The sequence below is a fragment of the Terrapene carolina genome, unplaced genomic scaffold, assembly GCF_002925995.2.
Source record: "Terrapene carolina triunguis isolate 2854851 unplaced genomic scaffold, T_m_triunguis-2.0 Scaffold194, whole genome shotgun sequence".
Lineage (NCBI taxonomy): Eukaryota > Metazoa > Chordata > Testudines > Emydidae > Terrapene > Terrapene triunguis.
Window position 1 is genome coordinate 1,254,974 of NW_020664545.1, and position 27,269 is coordinate 1,282,242.

General features: G+C 63.6%; 1 protein-coding gene across 2 annotated transcripts in view; it reads right to left on the reverse strand.

Moving 5' to 3' along the window:
* Positions 1–1,241: 1,241 nt before the first annotated feature.
* The window catches only part of PDE4C (phosphodiesterase 4C), a 36,966-nt gene continuing 10,938 nt past the window's right edge, over positions 1,242–27,269 (reverse strand). The window contains exons 1-15 of one of the 2 annotated variants that reach the window (XM_024194224.3): positions 26,289–26,537; positions 22,488–22,679; positions 21,851–21,887; positions 21,028–21,101; positions 20,671–20,720; positions 17,867–17,979; positions 13,124–13,217; positions 8,208–8,386; positions 7,755–7,853; positions 6,900–7,064; positions 5,769–5,868; positions 5,063–5,217; positions 3,630–3,752; positions 2,958–3,140; positions 1,242–2,401 (exon numbers count right to left, since the gene is read on the reverse strand). In XM_024194224.3, the coding sequence (XP_024049992.2) occupies positions 1,838–2,401; positions 2,958–3,140; positions 3,630–3,752; positions 5,063–5,217; positions 5,769–5,868; positions 6,900–7,064; positions 7,755–7,853; positions 8,208–8,386; positions 13,124–13,217; positions 17,867–17,979; positions 20,671–20,720; positions 21,028–21,101; positions 21,851–21,887; positions 22,488–22,679; positions 26,289–26,527 (2,367 nt within the window). In that variant the 5' untranslated portion in view covers positions 26,528–26,537 and the 3' untranslated portion in view covers positions 1,242–1,837. Of the gene's footprint in view, positions 2,402–2,957; positions 3,141–3,629; positions 3,753–5,062; positions 5,218–5,768; positions 5,869–6,899; positions 7,065–7,754; positions 7,854–8,207; positions 8,387–13,123; positions 13,218–17,866; positions 17,980–20,670; positions 20,721–21,027; positions 21,102–21,850; positions 21,888–22,487; positions 22,680–26,288; positions 26,538–27,269 lie in introns of those variants that run through there. The other variant, XM_024194223.2, reaches the window with a different exon arrangement.

Here is a 27,269-nt window from a genome sequence, read left to right on the forward strand (position 1 = left end):
CCCCCCCCCCCCCCCCCCCCCCCCCCCCCCCCCCCCCCCCCCTGCAGTGCTCCAGGGTCTCCCAGCCCCCACCACAGCCGGGGTGCTGTTGCATTGGGGAGCCATTGCTGCTTTGTGATGGGAAACGTTTAAAGCGGCGTTTTACGCATCTCCCCTTTTGGTTCATATTCTGCAGTGTCTGCCGGCAAAGGGCTGTTTGGCGTCAGGGAAGCAGGGGGTATGTCAGTGCCCGGCCCCTGCACTGACCGTCCCCCCGCCGAGGGGGACCAGCCAGTTCGTTTAGTTGCATAAATTAGAGGCAATGGAGATTCACAGCAGCACACCAAAGTATAAAGTACGTGCGTGGTCTAGGTCCCGTGTATCCAGCGCAGGACAACGCGTGAGAACGGGGCGACCCTGACGGGCAGCACTAGACACTTTTCTGTGACAGCTCCTGTAAATACAGAGACCCTCTGCCACCCGGGGCCTTCCATAAAACCTCCCATTACCAGCCATGCCTCCTGCTGGCTTCATTGGGACCCGCACAGCTGGGCAGGGAGAGGCGGGGAAGGTCGCTGGAGCAGCACAGCTCCTGGCGTGGGCACCGTGAGCCCGGATAAAGGTGCCTGAGACCCAGACAGCTTCTTCCCCTTCCCCTATGGCTCCCAGGCCCAGCCGCAGGGGGTGGGAGCCCTTCGACGGGGAGTTGCCTCCATGGACAGAGCCCTCGGGGCGGCCGGTGGGAGAGGGGCCTGCGCCCGGTGACACGGGACGGTTCCTTCCCGACTCTGTTACTCACAGGGCCTGAGACCAGCAGCTCTGCTGGGTACCAAGGAGCTGCGCCAGGTCACAGCAGCTGAGTGCCCGGCCGGCTCCGAGCTCCCGGGGAGATGATGTGACTGTCCCCCTGTGAGGAAATCCCAGCTGCGGCCTGCATGCACCCAGCGCTCCAGCCCCTGCAGCCACGGGGCGGAGTGCTTGGAGCTGGAACGTGGGGGCAAAGCCCCACCTCCTGGAGGGGGGTCCCCGCCCCACATCCCCTTCCGCAAGGTGGGCAGGGCTTCACGGAGGGGGCTGATGAGCCGCTAACAGGCAGGACCCTGCAGACTGGCTGCTAAGGAGCTCAAGGCAGGGATGCTGCTAGGGGCTTAGCTGGGCCCCTGGGTTGGCACCGCCCCGATGTGTGTGTGGATCAAAGGCCTGGCTGCCCCGGGAGGAGAGGCAGTGCATCCCGGCAGGGTGGGAGGGGGAGGGGGCCAGGGTCCGAGGGGGCATGGTCCAGGGGTACCAGGGAACACGCTCCCCTCTCAGGAGCCCAGAGCTGCAGCCTGAAGGGGACACAGTGCTTAGCTGTGAGCAGCAGGGATGCTCATGGGTCTGCGTGGCCTGTCTGCCCTCCCGGCAGCTCCCAGCCCTTCTGCCCATCCGGGTCCGGGTCGGGCCCTGGCTGGCAGGCGCGGGGACGTAGGGCACAGGGTGAGACCGAGGATAGTGAGGCAAGACACACACGACAATGCTGCGGCCGCAGCCCGGTCCGAGCCCAGCGGCAGCGCACAGACCCGCCCCGGGCGTCCGGGGACCTGCTCCGGTACAGAGCCATTCCCACGCCGTGGGCCCGGTCATCACTCGAGGGCACACAGCAGCTTGACGATTCCAGTCCGGGCCCGCCTGGCCAGCTGCTGCCTGCTCCCTCCGGAGGGTCCTGATCTCAGTCCCCAGTGGGTGCTACGGGAGGGTGGGGGCCCACAGAGCTCATGTGCTCCATGCCCCAATCTCGCTCTCTTTATTAACGACCCTGCGGTGCCCAGTCTCCAGGTGGCTCCCAGACCCAACCAATGGGCACAGCGGGCCCTGCCCGTTACGTCCCCAGTGGCAGAAACGTGAGGTTCCCCTCTGTGTCCAGGGCCAGCTCCTTGGCCTCCAGGCTCCCCCTGCGGCCCAGCTCCAAGGTGCCGCCGTCGGGCTGCGAGAGCGTCCTCTCCAGAGCCCTCCTGTTGTCAAAGTGCAAGGCCTCCTTCTGCTTGACCAGCGTGTTCCTGAGCGGGCCGCTGGGCGCGGAGGGTGGAGAGTCCCGGCCAACTGAGCCAGGGGACAGGCGCTCGAGCTCCGGCGACTCCGAGTCGTCCGTGGCCAGCATCTTGGAGTCGCTGCCACTGTTGTCCTCCTCCAGCGGGCTCTCGGCCTCCTCTGGCTCAGTGTCCGACTCGCCCTCCTCCTCCAGGGTCAGCTGGAACTGGAACTTCTCCACCCCACCGCCCTTCTCGGGGTCCTGCTCCTCGGGCGGCGAGGGGCTGTGCGGGATCATGCTCTGGTACCACTCCCGGTTGTCCTCCAGCGTGTCCAGGATCTCCTGGGCGTCGGGGTGCACCAGGTCGGCCCACGTCTCCCACAGCGGGTGAGCGATGTAGTCGATGAAGCCCACCTGTGAGAAAAAGCAGAGCTGGGGGTTACGGGCAGGTCCAGGCACGTCCCCACGGGGGCAGCATCCCTGCCCCCGGGGAGTCCTGCAGTCAGGCCCAGCATCTACATCAGCTTCCCCCGTCCAATTCTGACCCCGTGGGGACCTGCCCCGGGACCTGCCGACTTCCAGAGGCTGCTGACAGGCGGGCCCATGGGCAACTCCAAAGGACCTGACGGGCGGGCCCATGGGCCCCCAGGGGTCGCGCCCAGGCTGCCTCTCCCCGCTCGGATCCTTCCACGAGAGCCCGGACGCTGCCTCGGAGCCAACGTGCCGGGTGGACGGGGCCGCGGCAGGATCCTGCCCACTGGCGACTGCAGTGGGGTGGCAGCAGAGGGGTTGGCCCAAGAGCCCCTGCCCTCTTCTCGGTGATGGTTCCCCAGGCTCCGGTGGGCGCAGAGGGCCCCCAGAGAAGCCTCCTCCCAGAGCCACATCCCTCCCTCCCTCCCTCCCGCTGTGCTCCACGGCACCTCGCTAGCCCCTGCACCCCGAGCTGCGTCCAGCCCAGCCCCGGCCCCACCTGGGACTTCTCCACGGAGGCGCTGAGCTTGTCGCACATGGGGCTGATCTCCATGCCCTTCTCCCGCTCCCGGTCCCCCTGGTGGAAGAACTCCACCATGATCCGGTCCGTCCACTGGCGGTACAGCTCCAGGGGCTTGGTGGGGTTGCTGAGGTCAGCGCAGTGAACCATGTTCTGCAGGACCTGGGGGGAAGGACAGTCACAGCTTTGCAAAGAGCCCGTCTGCCTCCCTGATGCCTGGCTGCCCTGGCCAGCCCCACTCCCAGGGCCCGTCCCTCGGGGGCAGCGCTGCACTGGGACCTGGCAATGTCTGCACGAGATGCCCAAAGCGGAGGGGGCAGGGCCCTGGCTGGGCATTCGTTCAATATCCCCCTGCAAGGACAGCACCAGAGCAGCCCAGCCTGGAGCCAGACCTGGGGCTGGAGCTCTGAGCGCTGTGGTGGGGCCGGAGGAGGGGGGTGGTTGGGATCTGTCTCGGGTTCAGAAGGGCAGAGGGGGCAGCAGCGAGGAATGTCTCCGCCAAGGAGTGTCACTGTCTCATCACAGGCCGGAGACCCACCTACATGAGCCATTCCGGCCGATGGGTGAAGCAGTAAGGAGGAAGGGCTGGGGCCGGCAGTGCTGAGCTGCCCCATTGCATGGGGTCGGGGTCCCAGAGCCCCTCGCTCTCACCTGGATTCGGTCCGAGTAGTTATCCAGCAGCAGGACTCCCAGACTGGTCACCTTCTTGGTCTCCACCATCGTCTTCAGATCTGCCAGCAGGTTCATGTGTTTGGACATGTCCGTTGCCAGCACCTGCATGGAGGAGAGGGCACCCATTAGCCTGTGTCCAGCCGAGCAGCCCAGCCCCACGCTCAGCAAACCAGGCAGCCTGTCCCTCCACTCCCCCAGCACCCTGGCTCCAGCAGCCACCTCCGTGGAACCGAGTGCAGGTCTCTTGTGCCTCCTGGGCCAGTCCGATCACTGGTGCCCGGGGTGGGGAACAATCCCAGGCTGGCTGGCGCGGGGGCAGCTAGAGAGGACCTCTGTGATGAAGTGGGACTGTTCTTAATGTTTCCTGTGAATACTGTGTGGGTGCCTCAGTTTCCCCTATGCATTTCTTAAGTCTCCAGTGTGCATAAATGGCTGACAATCTGGCTCCTAGCAACAAATGGCCAGGGCCCTTCCCCCCTGCAAGGGGATAGCTAAAGGTGAACAAAGAGATCAGGTGACCTCCTGGCCTGGGAAAGAGACAAAGGCCAGAAAGGAGGGGCTGGAGGGGGTTTCAGTTTGGAGCTGGCTGGGGATGGGAAGGGAGGGCAGATGGGGTTGTCTGGCTCGCTGGGCCCCAGAATGGACCCGGCGGAGGGGTCCTGTTCTCTGTACCTACAAGCTCTGTTTTAGACCGTGTTCCTGTCATCTAATAAACCTCTGTTTTACTGGCTGGCTGAGAGTCATGTCTGACTGCGAAGTGAGGGTGCAGGGCCCTCTGGCTTCCCCAGGACCCCGCCTGGGCAGACTCGCTGTGGGAAGCACACGGAGGGGCATATGCTGAATGCTCCCAGGAGAGACCCAGGAGGTGAAGCCGTGTGAGCTTCTTGCCCTGAAGACAATCTGCTCCGAGGGAGAGGAGGCTCCCCAAAGTCCTGCCTGGCTTTGTGGGGAGCAGTTCCAGAGCATCGCCCGGGGACTCCATGACAACCTCGCAGGCTGTGACTCTCCCACTCCAGGGATGTCACAGCACAGGATGGAGACCAAGATCAGCCATGCCCAGAGCAGCCAGGTCCTGTTCGGAGTGAAGGGAACAGCGTGTCCAGCTCCCTCCGGGCCACCAGAGTCCGTGAATCATTGACCCTGACTCTGCCAAGCCCCGCTGGGAGCGGCGGGTGCATGTGCGTGAGAGACCCCAGAGCCAGCTGCATCGGGGCCCTTGCTCTGCAATAGCAACGCACCAAGGGCACGAGGGCAGACAGGTGTCAGGTCAGTCAACGGGGGCCCGTTACTGTCAGGCCGTCACTCCATGCAAGCGTTGGGGGCTGACCTTGGGGAGTACCTAGGCCTGACCCCCATGGAGTCGGGGTCAATCCTGCGTCTCATGAGCACCGAGCAGGCCCTGGCCCCCTCACCATGTCGATGGCCATCTTGCGGAGCGACTGCCGCTGCTTCTTGCTGAGCTGCTGGAAGATGTCGCAGTTTTCCTCCTGGAGCAGCTTGAAGCCCACGGCCAAGTGGTGATTCTCCAGGACAGAGACGTCGTTGTACATCAGAGCCAGCTCCGAGTCTGCAGAGACAGGCGGGGTTAGCGCGAGAGGCCGACGCGGGCTCCCGGCTGCCAGCCCGTCCATGCGGCTGCCGGCGGCTCCCGGTGGGACCCCTGCTGCAAAGGGGCCTGCACTGGGAAATGATTGGCCCCAGCCATGTCCGGGGCACCTCATGTGATACCCGGGGCCACGTCGATACCAAGTGCAGAAGCCGTCCGGGGGGCACGGCCCGCCCTTGAATGAGCGTGTCTGCACCGCCACTGTTTGCAGAAGAACCGCACGTAGGCTCCCAATACCCATGGCTACACCGGGGTTCAGACCCACCGCGCCCAGCACAGGGACCTCACGGAGCTGGGCCACGTGGCACAGGGCCCCCGTACCGCTGCTGGAGCCCTGGGTTTGGTCAGAGGAGGCTGGCAGTGGCATTAACCCTGGGAGTGCCAGGCCTTTGCAAGGGCTCCTCCACCTGGCCAGTGTCTCATCCCAGTGGCCTGGGGCAGCCAGCCCTATGACACACGCGGCTCCCAGGACCGGCCTGGGGCTGGCGGGTTCCTGGGGGAGCTGAACTCACTGGTGTTGATCAGGAACTGGTTTGACACGCCTGGGTGGTCAACGTCATGGATGGCGCTGGCGAAGATGGCAGCCATGACCTCCAGGTCCGTGAACACAGCCTGGAACCGAGGGACAGGGAGTCAGAACGGAAAGAAAGCCGCTCCGCAGGGCGACGGATACACCGAACACGTGGGTTTGCACGCTGGGCGAGCCAGAGGTGTACGTCACCACAGCCCACTGGGAGCAAGCCCCTTAGCTCTGGTTAACTGCGGCTGGAGGCGCCCGCGGACCGGGCTGCCTGCATGTCTCGGGCAGCGAGCTGGGGCGAGGGACAGTCGGGGTATTCCCCACACGCTCCAGGCGGGAGGCATCCCCCAGCTGGGTTCCTAGTGCAAACAGGTCCAGGATGGGACTGTGGGGAGACCCGGCATCTGCTGGACAACGTCGGGGAGGAGGAAGTGTAACTCCTACCCCTGCCCCACGTCCCTCCTTCCCTGCGGCCATCTGTCCCAGCCAGACAGTGCGACCTGCCTTCAGGGCCCACCCAAAACTCCAGGAAACTGGGCTGCACGAGGGGACTGAGAGGGGACATGAGAACAGTTTTCAAGTATGTCAAAGGTTGTGACGAGGAGGAGGGAGGTAAATTGTTCTCGATAATCTCTGAGGACAGGACAAGAAGCAATGGGTTTAAATTGCAGCAAGGGCGGTTTAGGTTGGACATTAGGAAAAACTTCCTAACTATCAGGGTGGTTAGGCACTGGAATAAATGGCCTAGGGAGGTTGTGGAATCTCCGTCATTGGGGATTTTTAAGAGCAGGTTGGACAAACACATGTCAGGGACGGTCTAGATAATACTTCGTCCTGCTTTGACTGCAGGGGACTGGACTAGACGACCTCTCGAGGTCCCTTCCAGTTCTTTGATTCTATGATTCCTATGCAAAGATGGCTCTTTAATTGAAGGATGGACACACCTCCCTGGGGATGGGTGGCTTGTGACATGGTGCAGACCTAGCCCAGGCTGCAGGGAGACGTGCTCTGGGGGGCACTGAGCTCTGGAGCCCAGGGGCAGACCCGATGTGCCGCCCCACTGGCCGCCCAGTCTGGAGCCTGGGTGGGGGAGTGACTCCGAGAGCTGTCCCCACCCCCTCACCTCCAGAGCCGGCGTGGACAGCAGCACGTGCGTGGACTGGACCACGTCTGCGGCGTGGATGTTGTTGTGATAGGCCACGTCGGCGTGGTAATGGTCCTCCAGGGTCATCAGGTAGGTGATGAAGGTGTCGGCTGGGATGCGGAAGGTCTTCATCAGGTCCCGCTCCTGCCGGGCAGCAGAGAGGGCGGGACGGGCTCAGCGCAGGGCACTGACCTTCCCGCTACCCCAGTGCAGCTTCAGGACGAGCCAGGGTCGGTCCCCAGCTCACGGGAGAGAGAGCCCCAGTACCCCAGGGCTAACGCGCTGCGGCAGCCATGCCCAGTCCCTGCCCGCCCAGGAAGAGGTGGGGTGGGAATGGTGGGAGCAGCACTGCGCCTGCTGCCCGGCTGCTTCTGGAAATCCTCCCCATCCCCTCCCCTAGCCAAGGGCTTCCACTCACGCCTCCCCCTGCACTGCCGCAGCCAGGGCCTGGCTGAGCTCAGGGGTGGGACCTGCGGGGCGGAGAGGGAGTTAGCGGGATCAGGGCGGGGGGACAGCTCCGTCTGCGGCAGGGACACCCCACCCCCCGCCCGCTGGCTGGACAAAGCGTTTTTAATTCAGAACTCCACGGAGTTTCTCCGACCTGCGGCTGTCCTGGCACCTCCCCAGACACAGCTGCCCTGGAGGGTCGTGCGGACAAGGACGAGCTCGGGAGAGGCAAGGCCAGTGACTGTGCGGGGAGGTCAGGTTAGAGCGCAAGGCATCGTCCTGTCCCCCCCTACCCCCGCCCTGCCCCTGCCCCCTGCTGCCCCCCACCCCCTGCTCCATGCTGCCCATGCCCTGCCCCCACTTGGAGCCCCCTTGGGGCTCACTCACCTGGAAGATGCTGTACATGACGACCGTAAGCGGGCGGTTGCCAGAATACTCGGTGATTTTAAACATGTCAAGACCCCATTTGTTTGTATCTTCGAGTTCCTGGGAGAGACACACGGCAGTGAATCAGCAGGGGGCGCGGGCTGCACAGGCCTGGCGGCGGGACGGGGCGGGGGGGCGCAGGCGGCACAGGCCTGGCGGTGGGACGGGGGGTGTGTGTGTGTGGCTGGCATAGGCCTGGCGGTGGGACAGGGCGGGGGGGGCGCGGGTGGCACAGGTCTGGCGGTGGGACGGGAGGGGCGCGGGCGGCACAGGTCTGGCAGTGGGACGGGGGGGGGGGGGGCGCGGGCGGCACAGGCCTGGCGGCGGGGCGGGGGGGCAGCCAGGGGGACACGGGGCCGAGGGGCGAAGCATTCCTCCCCCTCCCTCAGCGTGTGGGCTCAGGGCCCTGCTCACCTTGGCCAGGAGCCCTTCCTGGTCCGTCTTGACCCCGAAGCGAGGGATGCTGGAGCTGATGAAGCTGGAGCTGTGCGTCAGTTTCTTCAGGCCACTGATCTGGGCCATGGGGCGCGTTGTCTTCTCCGCCTCCTTCTCCTTGGGCGTGGGGGAGGGAATTTCCACCTCATGCTGCTTGTCTGGGGGAGAGAACATGCAGAGACCGGTCGGAGCGTCGGGCACAGCCCCCCCGCCAAGCCATCGCCCTCTGGGAGTTGGGGACGCTGCCCAGGTCCAGACATTGTGACCGTTCCGGCACCTGCCTCTGTCCTTCCTTGAGCAGCTGGTGAGCCAAGAGGCTGCTCTGGGAGCCAGCAGGCACCAGGCTGGTCAGAGCCCACTGAACGCCCCCCACCTCAGAGCCCCTTGGCGCGCGGCTGGGTGAGGTCCATGAGCAGCATGAAAGTGGCAGATTTCCAGCGGGGGCGCACAGGACGGGACACCACTGCCGAGCTGGGGGAAAGCCCCTGACCCTGTGCCCCAGACAGCTGGTGACAGCCAGCAGGGATAGGGGGGAGTTAAAACCGGAAGCTCCCCCTTCCCCTGCAGAACACTGCGTTACCCTTGCCAAGCCCCGCACCGCGGCCCAGCGCCCGCACTCAGCGCCTGAGAGCAGCCGGCTCGGTGCCCTGGCCTGCGCCCGCACGTACTGCTGTCAGTTTCCTGGAGAGGTAAAATGCTGGAACAACCCGTGTGTGTTTTCCGCCCGAGCCCCACGGCTTCACGTCGCTCAGGCCTGACCCGCCCGCCCAAACGACTTAGACCCAGAATTGACGTAAGTTGAGTCTAATAATATTATCGCTGCCATGGCAACGGGAGACAATGTGTTGAGGAATGTTGGTGCTTCCCAGCTAAATGTTTCAAAGACCAATTCCTCCCCTCTCCCCCGGTGCACATGCACAGGCACAGATCGCCTGTGTAGACCCCCCGCCCAGCACTGGGAACCGTGGCAAGCCGGGGTTCTTAGCAACACGTTTCGTTTCCAGACAGCTCTGCCCCATCCCCGTTCAGAGCTCTGCCAGAGGCTCCCAGGAGAGCCCTCGACCTGCTCCGTGCCTCAGTTTCCCCATCTGTAAAATGGAGCTGCTGAGGCAGGGCTGGGAAGCTGCATTCATTCTGACTGGTAAAGTGCCCCTGGGGGCGGGGGTGGTGCAGATTTTATCCGTGGAGGCCTCTCCTGTGCCCGCAGCCAGGTAGGTATCCAAACGAATGCTCCCTTTGTTAAAGCCCCACTAACTATCTCAGCAAAGGGCCTGAGACTTGCAGGGCGTTTGCGTTCCTCAAACAGGCAGAGGGGCGGGGGGGGGGAAGACGTGGAAAATGAAAGCAAAGCCAAGTCCGTGTGTGGGACAGGGCTGATCCCGAGGGACGCGCGCTGGCTCACCGGGCTGCTCTGAGCCCTCAGCCCCAGGAATGCAGGGTCTGTGCACGGCCCCACGCAGAGCTGGGCTGTGCAAGAGAAGCCCAAAGGACTCGGCCGTCAGCTGCACCCAGCGCATGATGCCCAGCTCTGCCTGGACACGGCGCTGCAGTTCAAGCACCAGGTGCCCGGAGACGAGCCCCCTGCCCTCCCGCTGCCAGCTGACTCCAGCTGGCATCCTGCCAGAGCGAGGACCCAGCTCCCGCTCCACCCGCCGCTCTGCTGGGAAAGGAAGAGACGCAGAGAAAGCATCTCGCCTCCAGGTCTGGATTGCAGTTACAAAGGGACACGGGACAGAGCCCTGCGCTGGGTGTGGCTGGAGACGCATGGTCAGAGCCCAGCGGCCTCGAGCTGGCACTGGGCAGCGCTCACACCACCTGGCAGGCCAGTCACTATTTCCCATGTGATTTCATTCGCCTGGGCAGCAGTCGGGTCTCTGGGAAGGGCAGGGTCGCTAATAGCCTCACGTCTGCCCAGCGCCGGGAACGTACAAGGGCTACAGGAGATCTCGGGGGCCCTGGCAGCCTCTGCTGCTCTGTGCAGAGATCAGCTGTACGGAGCAGGGAGCAGGCAGATTTGACCTGGGAATGTTGCAGGGGAGTTGCACTGGGGATGGGGGACTTCCCTTGACGGAAGATCCCTGAGCTGTAACCTGAGCCAGGAGGGGGTGGGAGAAGTGACACCTTCTGGCCGGAGACTGGACAAAGGAGAGGAGGAGCTGGGGGGAGGGGGAGAGAGCTGCTGGAGGAGTTTTTAGTTTCAGTTTTGTGCTGGGTGGTGGAACACCGGGAACCCCAAGGCTGGGGTCTAAGCTCCCTAAACCCCCCAGAAGGACTTGACTGAGGGGTCCTGGCTGTGCCTACAAGCCCTGTTTTAGACTGCGTTCCTACTGCCCAATAAACCTTTCATTTTACTGGCTGGCTGAGAGTCATGGTGAATCGCAGGAAGAGGGGTGCAGGGCCCTGACGTCCCCCCACTCCGTGACACCAGCAGGACCCCAATTTCCATCTGGGTGCTGGGCTTTCCCCAAGCTCCATGCCAACAGCGAGTGCCAGGCATCGCAGCCTTGTCCTGTCCCGGGGGGCTGCGACACCTAAGCCGATTCTTCTCGCTGAGCATTGACGAACTGCTCCATTTCCTGGGGACGGGATGGTGCCGCTCTGGCACCCAGCCCCTGCCTGCCTGTCGCCCCAAAGCACATGGGATTCCTGCCCCCTCCGACTCCAGAACAGGGAAACTCTCAGCTGCTTTATTCACCATCACTCAGCCAAAGGCCCTAGGCTGGCAGCAGCCTGGGCAAGTCGGTCGCCCCGTGTACAAGCCCAGATTGTGTGAGCTTCAGCGTGACCAACAGACAGTCTGACGCTGGAGATTAACCACCACTGTGTGGTGACCCTAACGCAGCCGCCACTCTGGTTTATTGGGACAGACCCAGTTTCTCCAGTGAGGGCCTGGTGCCCCGGGCCCTTATTTCCGGTCACCCGAAAAGTCCTGTGTTTTTTTCTGCCTGTCGACACAGTTGGATTTGTGTAAGCACCGGCGTTGGCCTGTGGCGTGCAGCTGCTCCAAGCAGCGTTTGCTGCCTGCTCACCGGGGCCCGGCAAAGGAGTGAGCGGCAGGATGAGTGGCCGTGTCAGGAGCATGCAGCTAACGAGCACAGGCCCTGCGTTAAGGTCACTTGTTTGGTGGTTCACACGCTCCGCCTACGCCTGCACTTGGGGCTGGAGGAGCCTCCCCCGCACTAGTGCTGATTGCAGCCGCGCGGCCAGCGGGACGGGGTATGTACTCGGCCCAGCGAGCCTGCGCCGCCCCGGCTACACTCTCTTCACGCACTAGCACGTCTCCTTGAGCTGGGACCCTCCCCCAGCTCGGAGTGTAGTCCAGCGGTTCCCAAACGTCATTGCTCCGCGACCCCCTTCTGACAACAAAAATCACTACACGTCCAAAGTCTGAACCTGCCCAAGCCCCACTGCCCTGGGTGGGGAGGCCAAAGTCGAAGCCCAAGGGCTTCAGCCCCAGGTCCCAGCAAGTCTAATGCCAGCCCTGGCGACCCCATTAGAACAGAGCCCCGCCCCACAGTTTGAGAACTGCTGGTGTAGCCATATCTCAATGGTCTGTCCGCCCTGCTCTCCGATCTGCAGCACGTGAGCATACCAAGCTCGCTGTGATCTGGCTAACTCCAGTAACAGCAGCAGTGAAGATGGAGCAGCACAGGTGGCAGGCCCCCAGGATGCTGGGTACATCCTCAGGGCGATAGCACCCCCCAGCTACCACGGCTCTGGTGCTCTTGGGCATGCCGACGCGTGCTGCAGTCCCACGCCCAAGTGCTCTGCAGACAGACCCTCCGTTACCGGGCAAACCTCCCCTCTTGGAAGCAGGGGGCTGGCAGCAGCGACATCAGCGCATGCTGAGGAATGTATCTTCTGGCCTCTGTATCACTATTTTGTGGCACTAGAAACGTGGCCGGCTCCTTATCTCCAGCTGGAGAGCCCGGCAGAGTGGCTCTAGCCGTGGGCGACAGGCTGGACTGCAGTTAACCAAGCCCTTCCTAAACGCTGGCCACACCTTGGCCACTGCAAGGCTGCTGGACCCCACCCCGACCACACTGACATGCAGAGAGTACAAGCAAGCCCCGGGGCGCAGGGAAATCCCTCCTGCCTGCCCCTCGATTCTGAACAGGGCTGGAGGGGGCCCAGGAGTGGGCTTTTGCCACTTTAATCAGCCCCGTCACATACAGCAGAGACCACATTCCCCCAGTCACCCGGCAAGACATCACGAGGGCAGATAAGGGCACTTCGCCTGTCTCTGTGGGGTAACAAGGAGAGAAAGGGGAGGCCTTGTGGGCAGCCATTCCCACGGCCCCGTCATTGGGAAGAAGTGGCTGACGTACTTAGCCAGGGCATGATGCAGGACCCAGAAGGAGACTGTGGCATGCCCTGTCTTTTTAGTGATGTGTCACACGACTTCCCTAGCTGGCTGACACGGCATTGCTGGGTGCAGCATCTTCCCCTAGCTACCCCCACAACAATCATTATCCATGGGATTACGGCCACACCCGGCTCGCCCCAGCCCCTTTGTGCCTGGTGCTTTGCAAACACACCCTGCGCCAAAGAGATTACACAGAATCCACTCAGAAACAAAATGCAACAGGCAGGGCTCTTCCACCGCATGCACCATCAATACCCCTCCATGTTTTCTGCCTGGGTTTTGCTCAGTCTAGGAAAGCCTTAGAGACAATCGGGCTTCCACACGTGGCTGGGGCTAGTCTCTTTGCTTAGCACACGATGGGGCACCGCTGAGACACTGCCTGAGGACAGTGCAGCACAGGAGAAAATCTTTGGTCCAGCTGCCCCCTGGCTTCTCACTGGTCCTTCAACTCCAGACATCACATTCTCTAAAGGAAAGTGCCACTGTGTATGGACGGGGCAGTGCGGCATCCCCCAGCCCTGCTACTCACCCAGGAAGGTGCTGGAGATGTATTCAGACACCTGGTTGCCAGAGCGGCTGGTTTCGGATAGGTGCGTCAGTTCCCTATTCAGCATCCTTTTAAACTGCAAAGACAAGCAATGGTGCCCATTAGCAACCCGGCCAGGAGACCCGAGCAGGAGTCACCGCCCCAGCCTCCATAGCCCTGCCCAGCGGGATGGGGACGGCGTGGAGTGGAAGCACCAAGCAGGCTCTGGGGATGGTGACAGGAATTAATTTCCCAGGGGGTTGCAGCACTCTGCCTTGGGAGGCTCTCACGGGGTTTATAATAACGTGCTCGTAATGACCTGGGCCTTCCAGTGCGCACTACACCAGACCGTGTGCCGCAGCACGGCACCAGCATGTAAACGCAGAGACGCAGCCCACAGAGGTGCGAGCTGCATGGACGTGACCACGGGCTGTTACATGAACTTGCTGCATCTGGGTTTTGCCCCTTTCCATGCTCATTCTTGGGGAATATCCCAGCAGGTGCAACTGAAGCAAATTGCTCTGATCACAGGCTGCTTTCAAACCAATTTCCTTCCCCGTGAGTGGGCTGGACCCTGCGTTCACACCATCACGTCTGACACACATTGCACGTGGCACACTCACAACACGCTGGATCAGTCCCACTATGCAGCACCATGTGCGTGTGAAAGGAGCAGGGCGTGCAGGAGCCACTGCCACGGGCACAGGCTCAATGCCACCCTGGAGAGGGTGCCCGGCAGGGACCCTGCGAAGGCCACTGGCTGAGCTCACCGGGGGAATTTCCAGGGGGTGACGTTGGTTCTGGGGCAGGAGACAAAACACGACTGGGGCAGCTAAAGCCATCAGCAAGGGCCAGGGCTGGAGGCGATCGCTCGGAGCAGATCAGGGCTCCGCACAGGACACCGAATGGGAAATACAGCCGGCCCTGCATTCCCAGGTGGGCGCCTGCGCCTCAGTGCATAGCCAGGGGCACCAGGGCTGCAGTTCGGGAACCTTCGGCTGGAAACACCTGCCTCCCTCCCCGCTGCAAGGGAGCTGGCGCTGTAAGGACTGGGCTGCAGGAGGGCTCCGACGCCCCATCCCCGAACTGCTGCCATGGGGGATACGCTAGACACGGGCTCTCCGGCACAAGGGTGCCTGGGGATGCAGCCTGGCCCCAGCGAGAGCAGGCTGCACCCTGCTTGGGGTGTGAGAGCCAGAGGGTGGGCCCGGGCCAGGCTGCCGCGCGGAGGGAACTCAGGGGAGCTTGCTGGGGTGACAAGCCCCTGGGCCTGGGGCCAGCTCGCCCACTTACCTTGATAAAGCCCCAGGATGCAGGGACCAAGGGCTGGCGTCAGGCATCTCAGCTTCCCCCCAGCAAGGCTGGCACTGTGCGGCCAGGAGCCTGGGGCTGAGCCAGGGATGCCCTTTGGGAACCGGGGGGCCGGGGGTGGTGGTGGGGGATTAGCCGAACCCCTGATGCCCTACGAATCGGAGCAGGATGCTGACGCGCCGGATGCAGCGTTGCAGGCTGTGGGGGTTCGGGCTCCTTGCTCATGTCCCGGGCACCCCAGGGCTGCTCCCGCAGTGGCAGGTAGCCCCGCCCCAGCGTGCTGCCGCCCAATGAGCGGGCTCCGCGGCAGGGGCAGGACCCAGCCCTGCACTCCCATTGGCTGCCTGAGCCCCAGCCGATGGAGCCCCACTTTAACCCTTCCTGTGCTGCAAGGCAGCCCCCATCTCAGAGCCGGGCCAGGGGATGGAGCGTGGCTTGGCGCAGCGGTCAGGACAGGCGGGGAGAGGGCTGGGGGGGGGGTCCCGGGCTGTCACGGCGGCAGCTCTCGCCTCTGTCCCTGCGTGCAGGAAATGGGGCCCAGTCCTCGAGGTGGGGGCAGCTCAGGATGGCAAGGTGGGACCAGGGGCATAGGGGGGCTGGGGGTGCACCCCTGGCTTGAAATTGTTTCTGTTATATGCAGGGTTTACAGTTGGGGCAATGGTGACAGGTTTCAGAGGGGCAGCCGTGTTAGTCTGTATCAGCAAAAACAACGAGGAGTCTTGTGGCACCTTGGAGACTAACACATTTATTTGGGCTGATGAAGGGGTTTGAGCCCACGAAAGCTTATGCCCAAATAAATGTGTTAGTCTCTAAGGTGCCACAAGGACTCCTCGTTTTTAGTTGGGTCAATGGCTCTCAGCACCCCCCAATGTACAATGGGCAGAGAGCTGCTGGACTGCGGGTACTGGACTGCGCTGGGCGAAGGGATTCCTTTTACCAGGCCCTCGGCTCTTGGCGAGAGAGACAACGTGTGTGTATAACGCAGCCTGGGGTACAGTCTGTTCCCGGTTACAGCCTGGCCCCCACGGTGCATGTGTGTATCGGGGCTCTCTCCCCCCGCAGATCAGAACGATTCTAAGGCAGGCCCAGCCCGCAGTCCTGAGCCACTTGGCAAGTCAAGCTCCTGAAAAGCGAAATGAGCCGGAGAAGAAGCCGAGGCGCGGATCGAGCTGTGCAGCACGTGCTGCCGCAGCAACATCTGCACAACAACAGGAAGGAAGGAGCGGGTGACGTAAGCCGAGAACTTGGCGCTGAGCACACCCGAGCGTCTCCGCTGCCTTCTATCGCACTCCGAACATTCGTCAGCGCGGAAGGACGAGGAACCAAATGGCTCGTGGGCTTGGCTTCTGCAAGCGCAGTTGGCCAGGCAGGTCCCTCCGGGGGAGAGCAGGATTTTCCGCCTCACATTTCAGCAGCACTCACAAGTTCCAGGACGACAGTGGAGACAACATCCAACCCTCTCCGGGCAGGACTAGGCAGCTGTCAGGGCACCCGAGCCTCGATACGCACGTCAGAAGAATCTGAGCACCTCCGAAGTGTCTATGGGCCTATCTTCATGGCCCCGCTGGAGGCAGGGCAGCATCATTGTTCCCATTCACAGGTGGTGAACTCAGGCATGGAGAGATCCAGGAAGTTGCCCAAAGTCACCCAGGGGGTCAGCGCAATAGCTGGGAACGGTGCCTAGCTCCCCCGACTCCCACAGCAGTGCCTCAGCCACGCGGCCACCCTTCCTCCATTGCCGCACTGGTGACTTCCGGTGCAGTTCTTGACAGTGCCAACAAGGCCCTAGTGACTACGCACCAGCACCGCCCTGGTGCTCCCCTCTCTCCAGAAAGCAGGGGGCAGCCCTTTGGCTCTTGCTGGGTTGCTCAGCACACCCTGGTGACTGAGTGTGACGGCCTGACTGAGGTCGCAGGCTTAAGCTAGTGCATTAGACCAGCTCTCTAGGGGCTGGGCTGGCTCCCAACGTGTTGGCGTTAAGCTCCGAGCCCTCGCTCGATGGCCTGGGATCCGGACCCACTCTCCCTATGCCGGGACGCCACGGCTCAGACCAGCAGGGCCTACAGCTGAGACCCCTCGCTAGGGCCAGGAGCTTTGGGCAGGGCATTCGCTCGGGTTAGGCACTCGGTTTGCCAGAGCCCCGGTTTAACCTTCCAGGCCCACTGCACAGCCCAGATTCTCGCTGGCTGCTGCGGCACGAGCGGGTTGGGGCGGGGCTGCGTGTACGGGCAGCCCTTGTGTGTTGAACCCGATGAGAAGGGCACCAGAGCCCACACAATCAAAGTAAGAACCATAAATCTGACTACATCCTCACGCCTCCCTCCGCCCGCCTGGGCCTGCAGTCAGCGAGCGGAGCAGCAACGCCCAGCCCTCCGAGCGGGGCTCACTGCCACAGAAGGACCCCGTTAGCTATTGTCCCCCAAAGGCAAATCTGATCTGGGAGCGAAGAATGTGTCAGCGCAGAACCTGACTTGCCTCGGTCAGAGACGAGCCCTGGAACGGGGAACGTCACTCCTGAGCTCAGGGTGCGATGGGACTCCCAGAGCTCGGCTCCTTGCCGAGCCTGCTGCTTGCCACTCTGGTCACGGGCTCTGAAGCAGCAGATTCCCTCTTGCCAGGAGCCCCCTGCGCTCCGCCCCAGAGGGAGCGCACCCCTGGCCACACACGGTGTCTGGTGGTGAAATGTTACCCACATGCCCCCCCATCCGTACAGTGGGAGCCCACGCACAGGAGGCAACGAGGCCGAGTCCGGCGCTGGGGTGCGCCCGGTAGCGTCACTGTCATGTGGGGCAGTGTCTCTGGTCTGGGGTTGTGCAGCGCCTAGCGCAATGGGTTCTGGCCAGCGACTGGGGCACCTGGGCGCTACCTTGACACACAGAGCAGCAGCAGGCACCTATGCTGAGTTGGGCCCCGCGGGAGTTGCATGGAGCCAGGTCTCCAGAGGGCTACTCACCCGTAGCTGCCTTGGACTCTGCTGGAACTACAGCTACCAACCCCAGAGGCACTTAAACCAGCAGCTTCTATTGACAATGTTGGCCATAACCTGCCAAGCGCCCAGCGGAAAGTGCTAGCCCCACGGTTCTGGTCTGGGGACCAGTTTCTAAAACTTCCCAGGTCAGCTGGCTAGAGTGTTCTCCACTTCCTGTCCTGATCTGCTGTGTGTCAAACAGCTGCCACGCTCCAGCCCAGCCCAGAGCAGGCTGCATTCCTGGGGCGGGGGGGGGGGGGGGGCAGAGGAGTGCAACCCCCTGCGTCCAGGCTCTGCAGGTCGGGGCTTGTCCCTGGGTTCTTGGGACTGTCCACCGGCTCTCTCTGCACAGCTGTGGCCCACAGGATGGTTGGGATGGGGGTTTATAGACAGGAGCAGTGTCTCTGTTTCCTGTCAGGGTCTGACAGGGATCGCAGGCTCCCACGAGGAGCTGCTGCGTCTCTTACCTTGTTGGAGGCCATCTCGCTGACAGAATGCCTGGTCTGCAGGGTCTCCAGCTGGTCCAAGCACCAGTCCAGCTCTTCCAGGGTCTCGACTGCCAGCTTCTGACAGGCATCCTCTGCGGACAGAGAAGCAGGTGGCATTGGGGAGGGTGCTCGCTGGCCCGCTGGCCAGAGGCCATGCCAGCACGCCCCAGGGTCTCAGCATCACGTCCATGCCCCCTGGGCCGTGCACTGCAGCCGCTCTGCTCCCAGCATTTACAGCTTGGGCCCAGAGGTGCCTCCGCTTCACAGACTGGTGCCCGGATAGCGTAGCAGCCTCTAGCCCTGAAGTTCTCTCTCCCACTGCCTGGCCTGCTCTGCCCTCTCCAGCCGAGCCGTGCTGCGCTCAGCCTGCCTGCTGGCCGCGCATGGCTGGAGGGGAAGCCGAGCTGGGGGTGCTGGCAGGGCCGGCTCGTTACATAAAGCACAAATAGCAAATATCGGGTGGAAGTTGCAGCCATTTGTTGTGTTGCCATGGCGACAGCAGGGGTTGAGCCTGACGGGTTCGGTGCCAAGGGAAGGTGCAGGACTGGGGCTCGGGGGGGATTTGGGGTCAGACATGATAATGACGCCTGTAGGGAGCTCTGCTCCCTGGGCTGCAGCAGGCAGCGGCTACCAGGCAATCACCAGGCTCAGACACCACAGCTTGTGAGCGGCATCGTCCCTAGAGCTGCCCTGGAGCTGGGCCTGCCCCCCAGCGGCGCGGTGCCAGGACCCGGACATTGCTGTGAGCCTGTCCGAGAAGCTGACCCGGGCACCACCGCGGGGCCTGGTGGCACAGAGCTGAGGGGAGACGAACCCCAGCCTGGCTGGGGGAATTGCTGCACTTTCTGCCAGGAAACAACAGGGTTTTCTAGGCCCAAGTGGCTGGTTTTTCCAAGCCCTGGCCACACCGCACACCCCAGGAGTCGGGGACGGGAGCCGAGCCCAGTCCACACAGTGCGGCTTGGCCAAGCTGCCGTTTCCTCTGGGCAGCCCTGGCCCATGGGGTGAATGTCCCTGGCCGCCCTGCTAGCGAGGTTCTGAGGGCAGAGGGGCTGTGATTGTCTGACCACCTGCCCTGAATTAAGGCCGGTGGGAGCCAGGGTACAGCTTTCAGAAAAACCATCCCTCTCGAGGGAGACCCCGGCACAGCCCAGGGCTAATTCCGCTCATTGTGCCTTAATCCCAGTCTGAACTGGGCTCGCTGCAACTTCCGCCGTTGGAGCTTGACAGACTTGTGTCATCAGAGTCCCCAGGCCAGCTCGGGTGTGCAAGGCTGCCCCGGCGTTGATGCCCGAGGCGCATGGGGCCGGGCCCCAAGTCCAGGCAGGAAGCTTAGCAGGCACTGGCCCCTCTGCCAGGATCGGGCCCTATATCGGGCCTCATGACCCTGCCCCAGACAGCAGCCCCATATTATAGCAGAGATGTCCTGGGACACCCTCGCATCCAGCCCCCCAGGGAGGGCGATGCCCACGCCCCCTGCCCTACCCAGTAAGGTCAGGCCAGCCTGGAGAAGTGCTCGGCCTTTTAGCGGGGCACAGACTTCTGCAGGGCTGCCAGGCTCTGGGATGAGGGGGTTTATGCCCTGCTTCCACCCAAAGGTGCCCAGGTTCCCCACTGGCTGGCTGAGGGGTGCCCCTCTGGCCCCCACCTGGCGTCAGCACCCCCCACGCTCCCGCCCCAGGCTGAAGCCAGCTGCAGTCAGGTTTGTTTGTGTGTTGCGGGTTGGCCGGGGTCAGAGGAAGCAGGGGCAGGGCCCACCCAGCAGCCCAGCTGGAGGCGGCAGGCCTCCCGCCGGGGCTGGAGCTCAGGCCTGGAGACACGAGCAGAGAGTTTTATTAATGGAACGTCTGACGTCAATAGGAGACTTTCCATCCTTGCTGCGGCATGAAGAGGAGCCAGACAGGAGGGAGCAGGCGAAAACCCGACATGGATCAGGAGGGGCCGTGCCAGAGCCATGGGGGGGAGGGATAGCTCAGTGGTTTGAGCATTGGCCTGCTAAACCCAGGGTTGTGAGTTCAATCCTTGAGGGGGCCACTTAGGGATCTGGGGCAAAATCAGTCTACTTGGTCCTGCTAGTGAAGGCAGGGGGCTGGACTCGATGACCTTTCAAGGTCCCTTCCAGTTCTAGGAGATAGGATAGGATATCTCCATGGCACGCTCACCCCTTGGGGGACCGGGCTGGGGAGGGGAGCTTCATTCCCACAGGCCTCTGGCCACGGGAGGTCCCATCTCCTGGCAGCTGCCATTGCAGCGCCTCCTGGGGTGTGGCTCCCGGGGCCAGTGACACCGTCAGGGGGGCCAGGCATGACGGTGCCCATGGCAGGGGACGGTGCCCCTGCAGCATAGTTCAGAGACAGGCTGTGCATGGCCCTGGAGCTCAGTTGGGCTATTTGCGGAGAGCTGGGAGCAAGCGGAGCTGCCTTGGGCACCTGAGCAGATGACTTGCCCACGTCCACCGTTCTCACCAGTACCCAGGCAAGCTGCAGCCCTGGCACTGGACAGCAGGGAGCTGCTCTGACATCCCAGCCCCGGGCTCAGCAGGGCAGGTGGGTGATGGCTGAGGCCGGAGATTCACGTCCATCCTGCTGGGGAACCCAGGGCCTCGGCTCTGACGGGGCTGGGAGACAGGGATCCTGGGGGGAGGCCAGTCGGGAAGAGAGATCCTAGGGAGGGTCCGTCTCACCCTCCCGTCAGCTCCAACCAGCTACTGCTGGCTGCCTCCATGCGGCCGCCTGCGCCCCGGGACAGCCCTGCAGTGAGCCTGGCCCCCGCAGGGAACTTACCCGACAGGCTGGCCTTGCACACAGATGGCGGGTTGCTGCTAGAAGTTCTCCTGCAAGACACGTGGGACAGGCAGCAGCTGAGCATGGCATTGCTGGGGTGCACCTGACTCAAACACACAGTCCCCTCCCCAAGGCCAGCTCCCCATGCCCCATACACTGGGGAGCAGCTTCTGCTGTGTACACGGGAATCAGATTCTCCCCCATCTCCCCTTCCCAGCCCATTGTCCCCAGGAACGTTTGCTCTGGGCTCTTGGGTCTGGGGGATCCTCCCCACTTGCCCTTGGGACCTCGCCCCTTGGGATGGGCCCCCCAGCATGCATGTTGGAACCCCTCTGCTGCTGGCTGCTCCCCACTCACTTGCTAGCCACGCGGTCCTGCAGATGCGTCAGCATGGCAAAGTTGCTCCTGACGGTGCGCAGGCTGGCCAGGACCTGTGGGAGAGGAACGCAGCTGCTGAGCGCAAGCAGCACAAGAAAGATCCTGGGCGCGGGCCTGGAGCCAGACAGCTCAGCAGTACCCCAGGGGAGCCCCATGGCTGGGAGCCTGGAATCGGAGACTTACCCTGGAGTCAGGGCTCAGACTGGAATTCACAATCCGCCCCACACCGACGGCAGAACCAGCAGCCCCTTACGGGGGGAGTGGGGGGTGCAGTGCCAGAGCTCACGGGCAGGATCTGCCCCAGGCCTGGGAGGTGGGTGGAGGCGGAGAGGAGAGGGGACGCCCCAAAGGCCTTTCTGAGCTCTGGAAGCGTGTGCCAGGACGGTGCCTAAGTATTTAGGGGGTGGGGGAGAAGCTGGTGTTTGGATGGGGTGGGTGTTTGCTCTGTGCTGTGCCCGTCATTCTGTCCTGTCTGTCTGGATCCTCCCTTCCCAGAGGGCCGGACTGAGCGGCTGGGACCCATTCTGCAGGAGGCAGAGTTTTCCCTAGCGGGAGCCGTTCAACACAGGGATGGACGTTTGCTGCGTGTCTGTGCAGTGCCTGGCACAACGGTGCCCCAAGCTGCCTGGCTCCAGGCACACGTGTCTATGGGAGCGTAGGGGCTGTGCAGCGGCGGTATGATGTGGTGGGTGCTGGATGGAGACGGGCCTGTCTGTGGGGAGCATGGGGTTTGCACTTGGCTTAGATCCAACTCCAGAGCGATTCCCAGCTCCCCCAGCCTCAGGGCAGAAGAGACCCCTACCTGCGCGAAGGGCGTGACGATCATGTCTTCTCCATGCCTGCAAGGGCAAAACGGCACATGAGGCCCCGTGTGGGCAGTGAGGGAGGGGCTGGGTGGGCACCCCGTGCACAAGGCTGGCCCAGGGCCTGGGCACCACAAATTAGGGGGTGAGTGATGTGCTGGCATGGAACCACCCTCTGCCCAGGACGGGATCCACCCTGATCAAGGGAGACCAGGCATGTGAGCTGGGAGTCTGGGGCGCCCAGCTGGGGCTGGCCTGGCTGCTGAATGGGCCCAAGCTATGGTGCCTGGCCCCTGAGTTACGCTGGCTGCCCCTTGGCACGATGCCCCCGAGCAATGCAATTCCAGCTCCCGCTGTTCCCTAGCCCTGATCCACAGCTACAGCCTGGTGCCCCGGTGCCTCTGCTCCCTTCAGCGCCAGGCCCACACGTGAGCTCCCCTCCCATCTCCAGAGGATGAGGGCACCAGACCTGAAGACTTCAGCTTTGTCTGGCTGGACTACAGACTAGGGCTAGGGCCTGCTCCAGTCCCTTTGGCCCTTGGCCGGGTGTCTCGGCCTGCCAGCCCCGGACGAATTCCCCGCAGGGAGGGGCGTCCCAGAGGGGCTGCACGGGGCTGAGGCAGGGCTGGTGCTTACAGGTCGCTGGCGATGGAGGAGTTCCGGGACATGGCTTTGGGAGACAGATCATAGTCGCTGTCGGAGCGGTAGAGGAAGGACTCCCGCCGCTGGCTGTGAGGGACGTTCCCCTGCAGGACCAGGCCGGAGCCGGGGCTGGCTTGGGGGTCCAGCGGGCTCCTCCCCGATGAAAGGCCATTTTCAATGTCAAAGCTGCAGAGAGAGGGAAGGAGGAAAGGCTCAGGAGAGGGGAGGCAGAGAGCCCAGCGCGAGCTGCTCTGGGACGCTCCTGGCTAATTTCTCCCAGCTCTGAACCCCGCTCACTGCATACGGGGCCAGGCCAGGAGCCTGGGGAAGGGGAGGGAACGTGGGCACAGGCTGTGCTGCGCAGGCCGATGAAAGGCCTGAGAAGGGGCAGGGAAAGGGGTTTCTGAACTGCAATCGGGGACAGAGCTGTGGGGCAGACCCAGCCTTGCCCCACAGGCAGCCAGGCACGCTGGGGTGACTGGCACAACGCCCGCTTGCTGTTGGCTCTGTGGGCCATACCCCCACGGCGGGCGACCCCCATGGCAACGAGATGCTGTGGGCAGCCCTAGCTCTCGAGTGTAACCCTAGAATTGCAGAGCACCCCGGTTTGTAGCAACCCTACTCCCAGCCCCACACCAGCGCCCCAGCACCCAGAGGACTGCAGCATAAGGCCCAGACACGTGGGGCTAAGAGCTCCAGGCCCAGCCCCCTGCAGTGCCCCATCTAATCCCTACCCCCCACAGCGCTGCAACCCCCCAGCCCTACTGCCACTGGCCCATCTCTGGGCCCCCTGGGGCAGGGCAGGCATCCTGCCCATCTCACAGGGTGGGCTCCGCTCTGGCAGAGGAACCGGATTGTTTTCATCCGAGGGGAGCGGGGTCCTGGCTGTGGGAGCAGCAGTGGGGTGGGTGCAGATCTGGACCATGCAGTGACGCTGGGGGACGGTGCCCAGGCCTGTGCCTTGCTGAATGGGCCGGTTCTTACAGAGCTACAAACGGGGACCAGGCCTGGCCCCCGGGCCTGCTACGTGCTGCTCCCCCCTGCCTGAACCTCATTCCTGCACTCGGCCAGCAGCCAGCACCGCTGCCACCCCCTAGCGCAGGGCCGTGAGCCGTGCTGGGGCAGCTCAGGCTGGTGGGGAGGCCAGGAAGGGCTCTGTGCAGCCAGACTCCAGCCAGATACAGCTTTCATCTAGTGCTTGTGCAGCAAGAGGGAATGAAGTGCCGTCAAGTGCACAGAGCAGGGGCCTGGAAGCCAGGACTCCTGGGTCCTATTACGAGCTCTACCACTGACTCACTAGGCCGCATTCTGCCTCAGTTTCCCGGTTTGTGTAACAGAGGTAGTAAGATTCACCCGCCACTCATGAACATCTGGGATGTGCTTTAAGCCCCCTGCAGAAGGCAGCTCTCCAAGGGCCCCGTCCAAAGCCCGCTCCATGGAGACACTCCTGGCAGTCCTGCAGGCTGGGCACCAGGCCCCCACGATCCCCGCTAGAGACAGCTGCAAAGAGCCCGGCTCTGTGGACGGAGCAGGGACCCGACCCACCGGTCACCACGAATTAGGGGCTCGGTGCTGCGAGCCCCAGCTCTGCCCCCGCCCAACCAAAGGCGATGGTCCTGGTAGCGCTGCCCAAGCCACACCACTGTACCAGCACATCCCCCATGCTGGAGCCACCTGCAGCAGCAGAGCCGACCTTGGGAAGATGAGGTCAGCGCAGCCGAATGCTGCTCTAACAGCTGCTCAATAGGATTTTCCAGCAGCAGCTGCTGCCCCCACTTTGGGATGGAGTCAGGAGCCCCCATTCCCATCGACTGGCCCAGCTCGGCTAATCAGCGCCCTTGTCTCCTTCCCTGCAGGAAGGTCACAGCCGGGAGGGGGGGGGGAGGGAGGGAGCAATGGGCTTGGCCGAGCCATGGACCATCCAGAGGGCTGGTTCACTGGGGTTCGTAGGAACCTGTGTGTCTGTTGCACGCCCCACACTGCCTGTCCCAAGGCAGGGAGCTGGGCAGCAGGGTAACGTGGGACAAACTCTCCAGGGAGCTGGCGAGCTCCGGCTGGGTTTGGTTTGGCTCAGCCCCGAGGCCAGGGCACTGGGCTCTAGCCTGCCCAGCTCAGCCCTTCAACATCTCACTGCTGGGAAGCACGTCTCCACCTTCAGCCGGTCTTGTCCCTTCCTTACCGTCACCCCGTTCTCCCAACACATCCCCCGGGCAACGCCCGCTCCAGTTCTCGTGCTCGGGTGGAACCCACCCTTGTTTATGGCTCGAGCTGCACATGGAAACGCAGCCCCCGCTGGGGAGCTGAGCTGAGAACCGTCCCCACCCCCTCGACGGTGCAATGCCAAGGCCCGGGGCTGCTTTTCAGCAGCACGGCCATTTCCTGGAGGCTGACAACGGAATTATTTGCTTTGGCCTGAGCTGCTCGTCCTCCTCGCAGGACGCCTGCCCCCTCCAAAGGATGCTGGGAGGTGGAAAAGGCACGGCAGCGTGGAGTGGCTCGCGTCAGCTGGTTTGGGAGATGGAGGGGGCCCCAGGATGGGCTGAGAATTGCTGAGGAGCAGTGGGGGTGTCAGGGAGCAGCGGAGAGAGAAGGCCCAGCTCCTGCTCTGCCGGCGATACAGAATTTACCCATTTGTCAATGGAAAAAGCCCTCGACTCCATCACTTCCACAAAGCACTAGCGACGAGCGGAGTATGCCGATAACACTTGCAGCTGAGCCCCAGCTGGGAGGGGTTGCAAGCACTTGGGAGGACAGGGCTACAATGCCAGTCCTATAGATAGCCCAGGGAAATCTGGGCTCTGTCCCCATGGAGACATTCGCCTGATGGGAACGTTCCCCTCGGTGAAGGCGTCACCCCACCTGAACTCAGAGCCGGTGGGCACTGCCCTCCCCAGCTCCCTGGCTTCCCATGGGCTCAGAGACACCGGCTGGACCTTCAGTCCCTGCCTCCTCAGAGGTGTGCAGTGCAGGACTCTACGGCACAGCCCCTGCCCAGCACGCTGACCACCCTGGGAATCCTCTGTCACTAACGGGGCGTCCATCCAGGCCCTGCTCCCCGCCCCGCCACGGCTCCCTTCAGCCTGCAGCGTTCCCACGGCGCTAGCCGGGGCATGCGGAAAGGCAGCCGGCACGTCCCAGCAACCAGTCGTGGGGACCGGCTGCGCCGCAGGATGTGGGGCTGAGCAAGCAGGGTCAGGGGATGGGCTTTGCTGCAGCTCGGGTGGGAAGGGCCAGGGGGGCCATGTCCTGCCTGTGCCCATTGGTTGCTTTCCAGGGCTGTAAACGTGCCCAGACGCCCTGCTCTCGCCCCACGCAGCAACCGCTGCCCTGCCCCTCCCCCCCACACACACAGTCCAGGTCACACCTGGCTGGGGGAGCTGGGTGCAGAGCCCTCGACACACGTTACCCCCTGCGCCTCCTCCCCTCCGAACGAGCCTGGAGCCCGCTAACGGGCAGCCAGCCCCCGCTCTGCCTCCTTGCCCCATCAGTCCCAGGAGGGGCTGGAGCCAGGGACTGGCCCCAGCTGGCCCCCAAGTGCCTCAAAGGCAGCACAGCCAGAGGGAGCCACTCGGGTTGGAGCCCCTGGCATTACAGTGCGCACTGAGGCAGCAGGCTCCAGCCCCAAAGCCAACAAGCAATGGGGTCCCCTGTCCCCAGGCTGGTTCTTTCGCACACAGCCCATCGCCGGAGCCTGCACTGAGGTCTATGGGCTGGCAGTGTCGGCAGCCGGCTGGCCCGAGCTGGGCTGGCCCTGGGATTTGAGCCCAGTGGGCACACGGCAAGCGGCGCAGTTACCGTCTGTGCTTCTGCGCGATGTCGATGGGCCGGTTGACGGCGCGGGGCGAGCCGGCCAGGTGGCCGTTGCAGACCATAAGGGCACAATCTGCCAAGGCCACGGAGCCACAGCTTGTGGGCAGGCTCATCCTGTCCCGTGCCCTCCTGCTGCTCCCACGCCAGCAGGCCCAGGCCCCTGCACACCTGCAGGGAGAGCCAGTCTTCTCCTCTAGCGCGGGGGCCTGGCCCGAGACTCCCATGGGCCGCCCGGCGGCACCGCCAGCACTGCGTCCGTGGCCAGCTCCCCACAGCGCCTTCCGCTGCACCCCTAGGTCTAGGGGGCTCTGTGGAGCTGCAGCCCAGGGTGGGTTGGGCGTGGGCACCTCGCCATGCTGCGCCCAGCTGCCCTCTGCCTCTCGGCTCCCACGAAGCGGCTCCACACAGCCATGGCTGGCTCTCCCTGCGTGTCCCCTCTCCACGCTGCCTGCTCCTGGCGAGGGGGCCGGCTGCAGGCTCAGGTGCACCCCCACCCCCCGCTCCGGTGGCTGGCTTGGCTTTGCCTTGCTCTGCCCCAGAAGTTCCTTCCCCTGCCAGCAACCGGCACAGGACCCGCTTCGAGCCCAGCTCGCCAGCTCCGCGTGATGTCACTGGGGGGAGGAGGGAGGGGCCAGCTGGCACGTTCAGCTCTCTGCAAATATTTCCCTTTAACTCCTTCCAGCCCAGCATGTGCCCGGCTGGCTCCTGCCCATGGCCGCTCCCTGGCACGCCCCCGGGGCACGGCTGGCACAGGCTGCCTCGTGCCCCAGGAACCAGCGTGCCGGGGGGGCCGGCGGCAGAGCTGTCGGCTGGCAGACCCACTCTTGGAACCAGCAGGCGAGGAGTTAACACAAGACCTAGGGTGGCCCCCTGGAGAAGCAGGGGCCGGGCTGGGGACATGGGGGCTGGATACCACCTGGCAGCAGGGTAATGACATGGTGGTTCCAGGCATGGCAGCCTTCTTGC